The sequence below is a fragment of the Musa acuminata genome, chromosome BXJ2-3 (assembly GCF_036884655.1).
Source record: "Musa acuminata AAA Group cultivar baxijiao chromosome BXJ2-3, Cavendish_Baxijiao_AAA, whole genome shotgun sequence".
Classification (NCBI taxonomy): Eukaryota; Viridiplantae; Streptophyta; class Magnoliopsida; order Zingiberales; family Musaceae; genus Musa; species Musa acuminata.
Window position 1 is genome coordinate 25,394,887 of NC_088340.1, and position 13,581 is coordinate 25,408,467.

Consider the following 13,581-nt stretch of genomic DNA (forward strand, 5'->3'; position numbering starts at 1 on the left):
GCAGTGCCACAGCGCTACAGTGCTGCAGTAAGTGGAAATCGCTCGGTCAATCCTGGTGTACCGTTCGGTGCGCCCTGGTGTATCACTCGGTACGCTGGTACCGTACCGTACCGAGCCAACCTCGAAACACCAGTACGGTACAGTATTGCATACCTTGGTTAAAAGTACCATCGCCAGTACCCGAAAATCTAGGATGGGATACTTTTTGGCTCCAATTTTCGAAGCCATTGGGGCTTATAAATACCCCACCCTTTTCTGCATGAAAGGATAACAAAGTGCAATCAAAGTGTGAAAAAAAACTCTTTAAGTGTTGGGGTGTTAAAAGTGTTGTAAAAGTGAGAAGAGTCCTCCTCCCTCTCTTTAAGCTTTGTAATAATCCAAGAAGAGGTGTGAGGCTTGTAAGGGTTATCTCCTAAACCCGTGAAAAGGAGAGAGCGCTGTAAAGAGGTGGTTGGTCTTCGCCTATTGAAGGAAAACCATTAGTGGACACCGGTGACCTCGACGGAGGAGGAATCGGAAGTGGATGTAGGTCACAACGACTGAACCACTATAAATTTCGGTGTGTTCATTCCTTACTGCTTAATCTCTTTACTGCATTCATCTTTACTTCAGTACAAACTGTCCAATCCCCTCTTCTCTACTTATTCAAGAAAAACGAAATAGTTTTCGTCGGAATCGAATTTTATCGTACGAAGATTTTCAAATTGTCGTAATTTTTTCGTTGCACTAATTCACCCCCCCCTCTTAGTACCGCTCTTGATCCTAACAATTGGTATCAGAGCAAGGTCACTCTTGGTTTGGTTTGAAACTCAAGAGAGATGACATTTGTCGGCAACCAAGAGGGTCACTCAATTACACGTCCACTCATGTTTAATGGGACGGATTACACCTATTGGAAGACTGGAATGAGGATTTTTCTAATTTCTATAGACTTTGATTTATGAAACATTGTGGAAAATGACTTTCAAAAGTCTTCTCTTCCAATGAACAATTGGAATGAGTTGAAGAAGAAGACTTTCGCTTTAAATGCCAAGGCTATGAATGCCTTGTTTTGCACTTTAGATAAAATCGAGTTCAATCAAGTGTCTATTTGTAAAACGATTTTTGATATTTGGCATACACTCAAAATCACTTACGAGGGCACTAGTAGAGTAAAGGAGTCCAAAATTAATCTTTTAGTCCATACCTATGAGTTGTTTCAGATAAAACCAAGTGAGACCATTGGAGACATGTACACCTGGTTTACGGATGTCGTCAATGGTCTAAAAGGATTTGGTAAAAGTTTTTCTAATTTCGAATGTGTTAACAAAATATTAAGATCCCTCCCAAAGAGTTGGGATCCTAAAATAACGACAATTCAAGAAGCCAAGGATTTGAATAACTTTTCGCTCGAAGAACTTATTGGGTCATTGATGACCTACGAAATGACTTGCAATGCTTATGAAGAGCTTGAGAACAACCTTCTAAAGAACTGGAAGGATATAACACTAATAACTCATGAAGACCACTTGAAACAAAATTCAAGTGATGAGGACCATGATGATGACTTGGCACTCTTGACAAGAAAGTTTAAAAAAATCATAAAAAGAAATAAATCTAAAAATGACACTAAAAACAAAATTGAACCTAAGAAAGAACAAGTTATATGCTACGAATGCAAGAAGTCGGGACATTTTAAAAGCGAATGTTCCCAAGTAAAGAAGAAGCAACCAAAGAAGAAGAAGACGCTCAAAACGACGTTGGATGACTCGTGCGATTCCGAAGGCAAAGAACAAAGCAATAAGGAGATCGCCAACCATGCACTAATGGCTATCAGAGATGAGGTAAGTAATTCATTAGATGCAAATTTATCTTTTGATGAGCACTTACGTGCTTTTCATGAATTGTTTGATGAATGAAGAACTTTGAGTAAAAAGTATAAATCTTTAAAAAAGGAGCATGCCCTTTTAAATGTTGATTTTAAAAAATTTAAGCATGATAATCCTTCTTTGCCTCCATGTACTAAGTGTGAACACTTAGAGGCACTTGAGAAGGAAAACTTGCTACTCAAAGAAACCTTAGAAAAGTTTGAGATTGGTAGCAAGTCCTTGAATATGATCCTTGCTAATAAGGGTCATGTTTATAGAAGAGGCGGAATCGGATTTGTGAGTAGCTCTCACCAAAATCTAACCACCTTTATAAAAGGCCCTACCTTGCGTGTATCACCTTGCACCAAATGTAACTTTTGTTGCAAACCCGGACATATTGCTTATAAATGTCCATTTAAGAGATATAGTCCACACAAATTGATTTGGGTTCCTAAAGGAACCATAAGGAATTCTATGCAAAATGATAAGTTGAGTAGATTGATTTATGAGGCACCGGTCAAATGGTTGCCTAAAAATCACCCTTTCTTATAGAAGTGTCTACCATCACAAGCTAGGAGCAAGAATGATAGTTTGATAGTGGATGCTCAAGGCTTATGACCGGAGATCCAAAATACTTCATAAAGCTTTCTAGCCAAAACAATAAAGGAAATATCATTGGAATTAAAACTATTGGTAACAAAATAAATTTAAATGAAGATATTTTATATTCAATGAAATTATGCTTGACGATGTGATTTGAAATAATTTGTTTTGAAATTATGTGCTACACATTTGATCTTGAAAATTTTTGATTGGTTTTCAGATTTAAATGATGATGCACGATTTTTTTAATATACTAGAGCATACTTAGGAAACCATCTATATTGCCTCCATTGGGTTTCACAAAAAGTGATGATGACTTTGGATTTATGGAGACGATATGTCGCTATCTACAACTTGAGATGTACCAAACATAAAATAATCTGTTTATTTCTCGAAGATATTCTTCAATACAAATCTTGATTCTTTCATCTTGATCTGCCCTACTTTAACTAAGGAAAGGAGTTATACGAATAAACTATTTCTTGATGTCTGTGACTTGAATTTTCAGATATTTATAGTTTATATGATTGAAATCATTAATACGCATAGATAGAAAAGTATTGGCCTGCAAAAGTACTACGAAGCTTGCACTTTCCTTGAGCACAAAGTGATGACTGGAATACTAAATATAGCTGCGAGTTTGAAAGGTAAAATTGCAGCTTGAAAATGGGCTGAAAATTGTGCACCAGCGGTAGCACCGCCCAGTTTGCGGTGCCACCGCCCACAGCTCTGTCCTATAAAAGGGCTTTTAGGGTCGGCGGTAGAAATGCCCCCAAGCCTTCCTAGACCTCTTCCCCGCACCTCTAAACCCTTTTCCACCTCTCATTCCCCTTGCTCTTCGTCTAGGAACTCAAGAAAACCCTCATCTCTTGCGAATCTAAAGATCAATCTCAACTTTTCAAGAGATTCACTACAAGGGTAATCCTCAAAAACTTTTTCTCTCAATTTTTAGATCTTGCTTCTTACAATTTTCTCATTTTTAGATCTGGTGGTACCGTCAGAGCTCAGTATCCGGGACTCTATCAAGCGGTGGTACCGCCAGACTGGGCGATGGTACCGCCTAGTATTAGAATGTCAAGTGGTGGTACTGCCTAGTACTGGCGATGGTACTGCCAGTACCTCGGAAATCCGGGATGAGACACTTTTTGGCTCCAATTTTAAAGCTATTGGGGCCTATAAATACCCCATCATTTTTTGCATGAAAGGGTAACAAAGTGCAATCAAAGTGTGAAAAAAAACTATTAAGTGTTGGGGTGTTAAAAGTGTTGTAAAAGTGAGAAGAGTCCTCTTCCCTCTTTTAAGCTTTGTAATCATCCAAGAAGAGGTGTGAGGCTAGTAAGGGTTATCTCCTAAACTTGTGACAAGGAGAGCACTGTAAAGAGGTGGTTGGTCTTTCGCCTACTGAAGGAAGACCATTAGTGGACGTCGGTGACCTCGACAGAGGAGTAATCGGAAGTGGATGTAGGTCACAACGACCGAACCACTATAAATTTCGGTGTGTTCATTCCTTACTGCTTAATCTATTTACTACATTCATCTTTACTTCATTACAAATTGTCCAATCCCCTCTTCTCTACTAATTCAAGAAATACGAAATGGTTTTCGTCGGAATCGAATTTTATCGTATGAAGATTTTTAAATCGACGTAATTTTTTCGTTGCACTAATTCACCCCTCCTCTTAGTGCCGCTCTTGATCCTGACAGCGATTTCGTCACAATAGCTAATCGCTATTATTATAAATACCATGTTTGCCAATGGTTTGTCTCTTTATATATATTTATTTTGGCAACTGGTTCGGCCGATACACATATACTAACCTTTACTGTCCAGTGTCACCAGAAAAAATGAAATGTTGATCGGTATCATGGATATGGTCCTTCGTTGCACTGGTAGTGTGATATTTTGTTTAATTCTGTCTGAATTTATCGACTTCATACACCACTAGATATCTAGATATGTTCAGAATATATTATGAGCTGTATTTTGCTTGTTACTAAGTTTTGTCATTCTATTTCACTACTAGTTTTCTGTGTTTTAAACATTTTCATATATTTAATGTAGATTTACTGCATGTTCAATTTAGCGTGCAGATGCTTAGAACTGTCTTTTTCTTTTTTGGCACTATACATTTATTTTATTTTTAACTAGAATCTATTGTGTTAAATAGCATGTCTCATGTGCAGATATTATTAACGATATGCTAAGTAAGGAAATGAATGTTGAAGCTGTGAATCTTATTTGCGCTTTTGAGCTGAAGGACAAGCATCCCCCTTTGCCCCTGCTGGTTTCCTTTTTGCAGAAATCTACACTATTTGCAAAAGATGAACGAATGGAAGGACAATCTTCACTGAAATCACTGGTATGATGCATTTCTCTTTCTTTTTCTTTTCTTTGTTAAATTAACAAGTGCTGAATTAATTTGAACTATTTGGGTTCAGTGGCATCATATATACTATTTAGAAGGCACCTTGGTTGAAACATTTGCTGGGCTTTTTTGCTATTTGAAAAGTACATAGAGACGTTTCATTTTCAGATCATATGTATATATTTTATTGGAAAACCTTATAATTAATTTTTATGACTATGGAAATAATTGATAGACAATAAGTTAATTGTTGAATAAATGTTATGGTTTGTGTCAAGGAGTGCACCCAATGATGGTTGTAGATAATAATGTCTTTAATGATCCCTAAATTCTAATTAATGCCACTAATCATACATTTAACAAGCTGCATTTATGTTTAATTACCCCTAATTTGGCACTAAGAGTAAGATATTGACCCTAATCGTTAATTACTTGATATAATGGTGCTAATATGGAGCTAATCATATCAAAAGCTAACTAAAAGTACCCTAATTCAAATTAATGCCACTAATCACACAATTAGCAAGCTCCATTTATCCTAATTGGGCACTAAAAAAAAGTGATTGACCCTAATCATCATGAACTAGATATAATGGAGCTAATCATGTCAAAATTTAACTAAGTAGAAAGAGAATACATACCTTTTAATTTGAGTAATCCTCCTCTAAATGACTTATTAGAATATGTTAATCCTCAAAAATGAAGCTCTAATTACCAAAGATCAGCTTTAATTGAGAAAGAGAGTGAAAAAAAAGTGTGATAAAGAGTAAGAAAGAGAGCTAGGAAGTTGTGAGAGTGAGAGGGCAAAACAGGGGAGGGAGAGGGTTTAAATCAGATTTCAAAGTGGTCCAACAGTCAATTCGACCGTTGGATCAAGATGAATCTCAGATGTTGATCAATATCAGTTGAAATCCGATTATTACCCGACCGGTACAGGTTGGTAATGGTCAAATTCCAACTGTTTTGCCAGGACAGTCTACGTCTCGGTCTTCTGTCGAACTAATACGTATCACCCATACGGTGGTACGTCAATCCTTGGTTTGGACACTTGATGTTAGTGGAAGGTAAAATATAGGATAGTATTTTTCACTTGTAAAGAATTATAGCTTCGGAGTTATTGGTGTTATTCTTTTAATGTTATTGTAGAGAGTAGCGCTAATAAACAGAATGAAGTGTACTTTGGCAGTCCATTGTTTGCCACATATCAGTCTGATGATCAAGAACATACTTCTGCAGCTTTAAACATGATAAACTGTAGCCTTGATCCACCAAAGCCTAATTGGATGGACAGAACTAATCAGTTGTCTGCAGATTTCTCGTTTGGTCTATTAGAGATCCAATTTCTTCAATATTGCTGAGTTTTAGGATAAGAATGGTAGATGGATCTAATATAATGTGGTTCCATGGAAATTGGGTACGGTCTTTGTTAATTAGTCACTATTTTGGTGTCTATATTTAGAGCTCTATTTTATGCTGCATATGGCAAGCTTTTAGATTGCATGAATTACCAATTGTATTTTGCAGCGAGAAGCCAATGAGAAGCTCTTGGAGAGGCTTAAATTGGTAGCAAAATGTCTGGAGAACTACAAACTTGATCCATCTGAACTTGCTAGCTTCAATATCAATCAGAAGATTGCCAAGATAGAAAGGGTAATTGCCAAGGACGAGGAGAGATTGAAAAATAAGAACTTGAAAAGAAAGGCTCAGGATTTGGGTCAAATTCAACTAAAAAATTATTGGTGTTCTTCAGCCAAACCATCACATAGTATCATGCCTCATTTTGGTAAGCAATATCAGGAGCAACAAAGTGCTTCGCTTGCTAATCCCGAGGGCTACTATGGGAGCTTATACCGGAGGAATGCTCATGATGATGGATTTGGTCTACATAATGGATTATGTGGGGTTAGCTCACTGACAGCGGGTGTCCATACTTCAGCAGGAGTTAGCAGTGAACTTGTCGCAGCAACAGCAGAAGGTCCTGCTGGGTCAACAGTGGAGAACAGTTCTCATCCATTTACTAACTATGATGGAGATTTATATAAACTGCATGGGAATGGAGCACTTGATGAGAGATTAGTGGGACAACATTTTTTAGCATCGACACATTCCGAAGCCTGGATGGGTCCATCGTCAATGGCAGGACAAAATGTATACTACTCACAAGCTTCGGGTGATGGATATGGAACCGGGAGCTCAAGTACAAATTTGTATCAGTTTGCCGATACTGTTTTAGAACGTGAAGCATACTATGCAAACTCCAGCATAGGCAACCCCCCAACCAGTGTCCCCAACCAGAGTTACTACCCATCATAATCAGTTCTACTGAGCGCGATCTATTGTGAATCATCCCCCTCTTTTTCAAACCATTTGGGGCATTAAACAAATTTGTTTTGCTAAATGCTCATCATGCACACAAGATCTCTGGCAATATCTCCAGTTCAGAACTCTAATCTTGATCATTTAAATTGGTAAAAATGTGTATGTTCTATAATTCTATGATCCCTAGTGCTAACTCTTGAAGATCAAGGCTTATAGCTACTGCATTCAGCTTGTTTGTATTTATCTTGCCTGAATAGTATAGCTGATGGACTTTATAGCTTAATTTGAAGGTGAATATGATTCTAGGTTGGAACTTAAAACGATTCCACAGGATATATGATTCTAGTACACTGGCTGTCAATTGGTGAAAATCCCGAGTATAATATGATATAAGTATTTTTTTTGTTCTTTCTCTGCTTCTAGGTGTTGTGAAACTGAGCTGTCATTCGACTGAGCCAAGACCGAGTGATAAGCTTTGTCAAAAGGATGTGGAGTTTGGCAAGTTAATTGAATTAGGTTACAACCCGGACATTTTAGTCTGGTTCATCTCACCTCTGCTTTGGTATGGTTAAACAGTGTTTCTCCAGTCAATGTAAAATGATACATGCGATGTAATGATGATTTAATAACTTAATTCCTTAAGAGTAACACGTTGCTCAACTCGATATACACGCGTTAGACTCGAGCATTTGCTCGTACGTTGCAACTAGTCTTATTGAAATACAAGCATCAACTTGTACCCATCATATGTTGGATCGATGCATGCGTTAAAATTTGCACCGCAGCATTTAGAATTTTTAATATTATCTTTTTGGTCTTGTCTTTGCTTAATTTTGTTTCGATCCAATATCTGAAGTTCTTAATACATTTCAGCGGGATAACCATTTAATTGAAGTTCTTAATACATTTTGGTTTATCCGTATACATTTCGAATAGCCCATGTTAGCCCATGTTATCCTGAATGTGTTATCCGTATCAAATTCAAACCAAAGATACACTTGGTTTGTGATGATTTACTTAATTTTGTTGCGAAAGATCAAAAGTGATGGGTACACCAAGTGTGTACCTGTCGAACGTGTATACGGATACATTTGGTTTATCCGTATACATTTGTATAAAGATCAAATTTGGTTTGTGATGATCATATGTATAGTCATCACAATGATCATCCCTTATAGTTTGTGATGATCAAATTTGGTTTGTGATGATCATATGTATACGGATGATCAAAAGTGTTCTTAATACGGATGATCAAAAGTTCTTAATACGGATGATCAAATTTGGTTTATCCGTAACCAAAGATCAAATTTGGTTTATCCGTATACATTTGGTTTATCCGTATACATTTGTAGAAAGATCAAATGTGTTACCTTCTATCATATGTATACGGATAAACCAACGATACTTTGCTTAATTGAAGTTCTTAATACATTTTGGTTTATCCGTATACATTTCGAATAGCCCATGTTAGCCCATGTTATCCTGAATGTGTTATCCGTATCAAATTCAAACCAAAGATACACTTGGTTTGTGATGATTTACTTAATTTTGTTGCGAAAGGTCACTTGATCTTTTGACTCCCATCCCATAAATACTTCCTCAAACATCCCAAGTTGGGATGGGATTATGAACATCGCCCTTTGCTGTCGAAATGCTGACGGGAGATTCCATGCTTCAGACAGGTCTTTTGATTTAAACCTTGGCTGCCTGGGGTAGCCTTCGTACGCAGGCTTCTGGCTTGTTGATTCTATATTTACTGCTGGGGGGTAGTTGGCTGGTCCCATTGTTGAGTCGGTGGGTGGTCTGTAATTTGATACTGCCGACGATGCATATACCTGTTGAGATAATCTAGCCAGGTGGGGGTATTCCATCTTTAGATCTTCTTCTAATCCGGCTGCAACCACCTCCTTATGGTATCAGAGCTTTGTTTTATCTATCTTATGTGTTTAAGTTTATCTTGTTGTTAGGCCCTACCCACAACTTAGTTCCAATTGATAAAGCCTAAAATAGCTATCAAAACATCTTCGCTTATAACCGGACTATGATTGTCAACAGACGTAAGGTGTAATTGGGCAAGAAGTCCCTAAAAGACACTGAAAAGGTGAGACAATCTAAGAAAGAAATAAGCAAGGGGAAATCTGATGGTTAGAAAGGTCTAAGATTGATGTCTGAAAAATGGGAAGAGTCTATACAACAATGGTATATTAACTCTCACACCTCTAAGTTAGATTACCTTGACCTTGCCGAAAGCAAGAACCCAACTCGGAAAGAACTAGCCCAGAACCTTGCTGTCATTTATGACCGAACCTGCCTATCAAGTAGAGTTCATCTGAAAAATTTCAAAATTCTGATAGAAAAGAACCAGTCTCTCGAAAAAGAAATCAGAGCACTAAAATCCTCAGTCGAGATACTCTCAGCCTTGCTCTCCGAAAACAACCCAAGACAAGAGATAAAAGGCCTGATAATAGAACTATCAAAGGAATTTCAAGAAAGAAGACTCAACCAGAAACTCTCAAAAATAGAAACTCTCCTAACAAAAATAGAGAGGCAAATCTGCGGATGAGCCACTTATTCACTAGGAGTACCGAGTCCTACAGAGAAGCACTCAAAGCCACAGAATCTATTGATTCTCCATCCCTTGGATTCCTGAAATCTAACGATTACCCAGGAACCCAAAGCCATCAGGCAGCCATAATCAAACAGCATAATACCCAAATACAGTTACTAGTACAAATCGCTGAAGATATAAAGGGGATACGAACAGAGTTACAAACGATACGAGAAATCCAGCAGCAAAAGATTGGACCTACTCAGAGCCTTCCAGAAGACTTGATCACCAAATTATCAAATCTAAGCCTAGGATCTTCAGAAAGACCTAAGGAAGCTCAAGGAAGAATCCTTGTGTTCAAGGATCCTATTCAAATCCTCAAGCAAGTTCAACAATGACGACCCGAACCTCTAGGCAAGAAGCATCAACATCTGCTCCTCTCGTCGAGGATCAGATCCGCGATTATAGGAGGAGCCATAGAAGGCTATTCAACGCGCAACAAGCGACAAGGCGAATCAGGCAAAGACTACTGGGAGGACCAACTATTTCCCAGCAAATACTTGAGCAACAGATAAACCCCCAAGTACAACTGAGGCTCTCTATGAGGGAAAGGGCAGCAATAGCACCTGCAGAGGTGTTATACCACTCCAGACGTGATGATGCCCACCATCGCGTGTACACACACAGATCGGAAGAAGCCATGCTGGTTACTAACAACCAGGAAGATAGAGCTTTCATTATGGAAGAAAGCTACGATCAATTGCAGAGAAGCCATATGCAATACATCCACTTGGGAATACTACAAGTTAGGGTGCAAACCCTACACAGATAAGAGGAAGGAACACTAGCACTACTGGTGTTCAGGGGCAACAGATGGACAGATGACAGATCCATCATAGCCACCATGGAAGTAGACTTAGCTCGAGGCAGCCAACTGGTCTACGTGATCCCAGATATAATGATGACAATTAGGGATTTTTTTCACAATATCCAACTATCAATCCTCGCCAGAGGCTACGACACATGGCGGGATGGTGAAGCAAATCTGCTAATCACACGAGGCATGGTGGGGCGACATTCAAATACCCCGAATGTTGCCTTCGCGCATGAAATATCAGGGGTGGTGGACTACCTAACAAGCCACGGTGTCCGGGCACTCCCCGGAAGAAGGTACTCCACAGCTGAGCTACGTGGCAGAGACTGGGTTATTCGACCAACCCAGATTATGGTACCAATGCAGCCTGCAGAAATAAGGAGTCGCAACCTCATCGATGGAAGGATATCCATAAGCTTCGACACCTACAAAGCTGCATCAACATCCAGCCGAATCAACTATAATAACGCAGACGACGAGGCACTCAGTGATGAAGAAGAGATTCGGAACCACACCATAGCCGTCAGCATTCAACTATCTGACAACAGCGAAGATGAAGCTGATGAATTACGTCAATATCTAAACTCTTATCAGGAAGTTGACGTTTCTGGAGATGGAGGGGAATTACCATACCCTCAAAAATACCAAAAGGAAGTGGTTGCAGCCGGATTAGAAGAAGATCTAAAGATGGAATACCCCCACCTGGCTAGATTATCTCAACAGGTATATGCATCGTCGGCAGTATCAAATTACAGACCACCCACCGACTCAACAATGGGACCAGCCAACTACCCCCCAGCAGTAAATATAGAATCAACAAGCCAGAAGCCTGCGTACGAAGGCTACCCCAGGCAGCCAAGGTTTAAATCAAAAGACCTGTCTGAAACATGGAATCTCCCGTCAGCATTTCAACAGCAAGGGGCGATGTTCATAATCCCATCCCAACTTGGGATGTTTGAGGAAGTATTTATGAGATGGGAGTCAATAACAAAAAATTTGGTCTCCCTACAAGGATTCACCGATCCCCAAGCCAAAATGGAGTTTATCGAAAACCTGCTTGGTGAAGCAGAAAAACTAGCATGGATCCAATGGCGAATGGCGTACCCTGACGAATATCAGTTATTAATGGCCAACGCAGATGGTTCAGGAGGAACACAAAACATCCTCTCACAACTGAGGACAATTTTTATTCTAGAAGACCCCTTCCAAGGATCCACCACAGCACAAGAAGAGGCCTACCAGGACCTTGAAAGGTTATCATGCACAAACCTCAAACATATTATCCAATTCCTGAATGACTATATGAGGCTTGCATCAAAAACGGGAAGGCTATTCACAAGCCCAGAACTCTCAGAAAAATTATGGTCTAAAATGCCTGGAGAACTAGGCAAAAGGATCAAGGAGGCATTCGAAACAAAATACAGGGGAAACACAATAGGGGTAATCCCAAGAGTATTATTTTCCTACAAATACCTAGAGGCAGAATGCAAGGATGCGGCTTTCAGGAGGGCCCTTAAGGATCTATCCTTTTGTAGCGAAATTCCCATTCCAGGATACTACAATAAACCAGAAAGGAGGTATGGCGTAAGGAGATCAACAACCTACAAAGGAAAACCACACTCCTCCCATGCTAGAATTGAGAAAAGGAAGCACTTGATCAGAAACAAGAAGTGCAAATGCTACCTATGCGGGGAAGAGGGGCACTTTGCAAGGGAATGCCCCAATGACCGCAAAAATATTAAAAGGGTAGCCATGTTCGAACAGCTTGACCTCCCAGATGATTATGAAATCCTATCAGTACAAGAAGGAGAGAATCAAAGTGATGCAATTTACTCCATCTCTGAGGGAGAAAACGTGGAAAGTCTACAGCATGGTATCCATTCCTTTACTCATAGAATGTTTGCCCTCATTGAAGATAGCAGAACCTGGTGGATCGGGCCTGACACTGGATATAGGGCCCGGGTGCAAGTCTCCCAAACACAAGCCGAATGCAAACATATATGGGAAATTAACACGGAACTACCAGCCAGCATGGAAATATGTAAATGCTACAAAAGGACATCCCAAAGGAGGCATAGGAGGCACTGCCCTCTATGTGAAATTACTTCATGCGGAATGTGCAGCATCTATTATTTCAACAAAAGAACCCCAGTAATGTCTGAGGAACCACCAAGGTATGAGCCCAAGAATTTACTTCAACAACAGCAAGATTACATTAACCATTGTGAAGCAGAAATCAAAAGACTGAAGATGGCTATAGAATCTGAACAACAGAAGGCAAAGGAATTAGAAGAAATACAAATACAAGCCATAGCAACTGCCCAAGAAAACCTCCGGTTACAGCATGAGATATGCGAATGGAAGAAAAAGTATGATCATCTGGAAAGAGAGGCAATGGAAATTGATCAACTAAGGCTAGAGAAAGCTGATTTACTAAAAGAAATGCAAAAGCTTAGGACAAAAGAAGCGAAGGAAAATGAAGAAATGTTTGTCCTACTGGCCGAAGAAACACAAAAGGCTTTATCTATAGAAACAAAGGAAACAGGAGGATCTAGAAAAGCCAAAAACATGCTCTTCAACCTAGAGGTACGAATTGAAATCCCAAGTATCCCCTCCTTTAAGATAAATGCCATATTAGACATAGGAGCCACGACCTGCTGCATAAATGAAAATTCCATACCAAAAGCAACAATGGAGGAAAATCCCTACATTGTACATTTCAGCGGGATAACATCCAAGACAACGACCAACAAAAAACTAAAAGGTGGCAAAATGACTATAGGGGATAACACATTCAGGATCCCCTATACATATGCTTTCACAATGAAGCTGGGAGACGATATCCAAATGATAATAGGGTGCAACTTCATACGGGCCATGCAAGGAGGAGTAAGGATAGAAGGTAACACCGTTATCATTTGGATATCGTCTCCCAGCTTCATTGTGAAAGCATATGTATAGGGGATCCTGAATGTGTTATCCCCTATAGTTATTTTGCCACTTTTTAGTTTTTTGTTGGCCGTT

At 39.3% G+C, this 13,581-nt stretch overlaps 1 protein-coding gene across 1 annotated transcript in view; it reads left to right on the plus strand.

The window, feature by feature from the left end:
• Positions 1-7,307, plus strand: part of LOC103972910 (protein FRIGIDA) — a 29,151-nt gene extending 21,844 nt beyond the window's left edge. Inside the window, exons 2-3 of the mRNA XM_009387305.3 lie at positions 4,635-4,810; positions 6,341-7,307. Coding sequence (XP_009385580.2) covers positions 4,635-4,810; positions 6,341-7,129 — 965 coding nt within the window. The 3' untranslated portion in view covers positions 7,130-7,307. The remainder of the gene's footprint in view (positions 1-4,634; positions 4,811-6,340) is intronic.
• Positions 7,308-13,581: the final 6,274 nt, after the last annotated feature.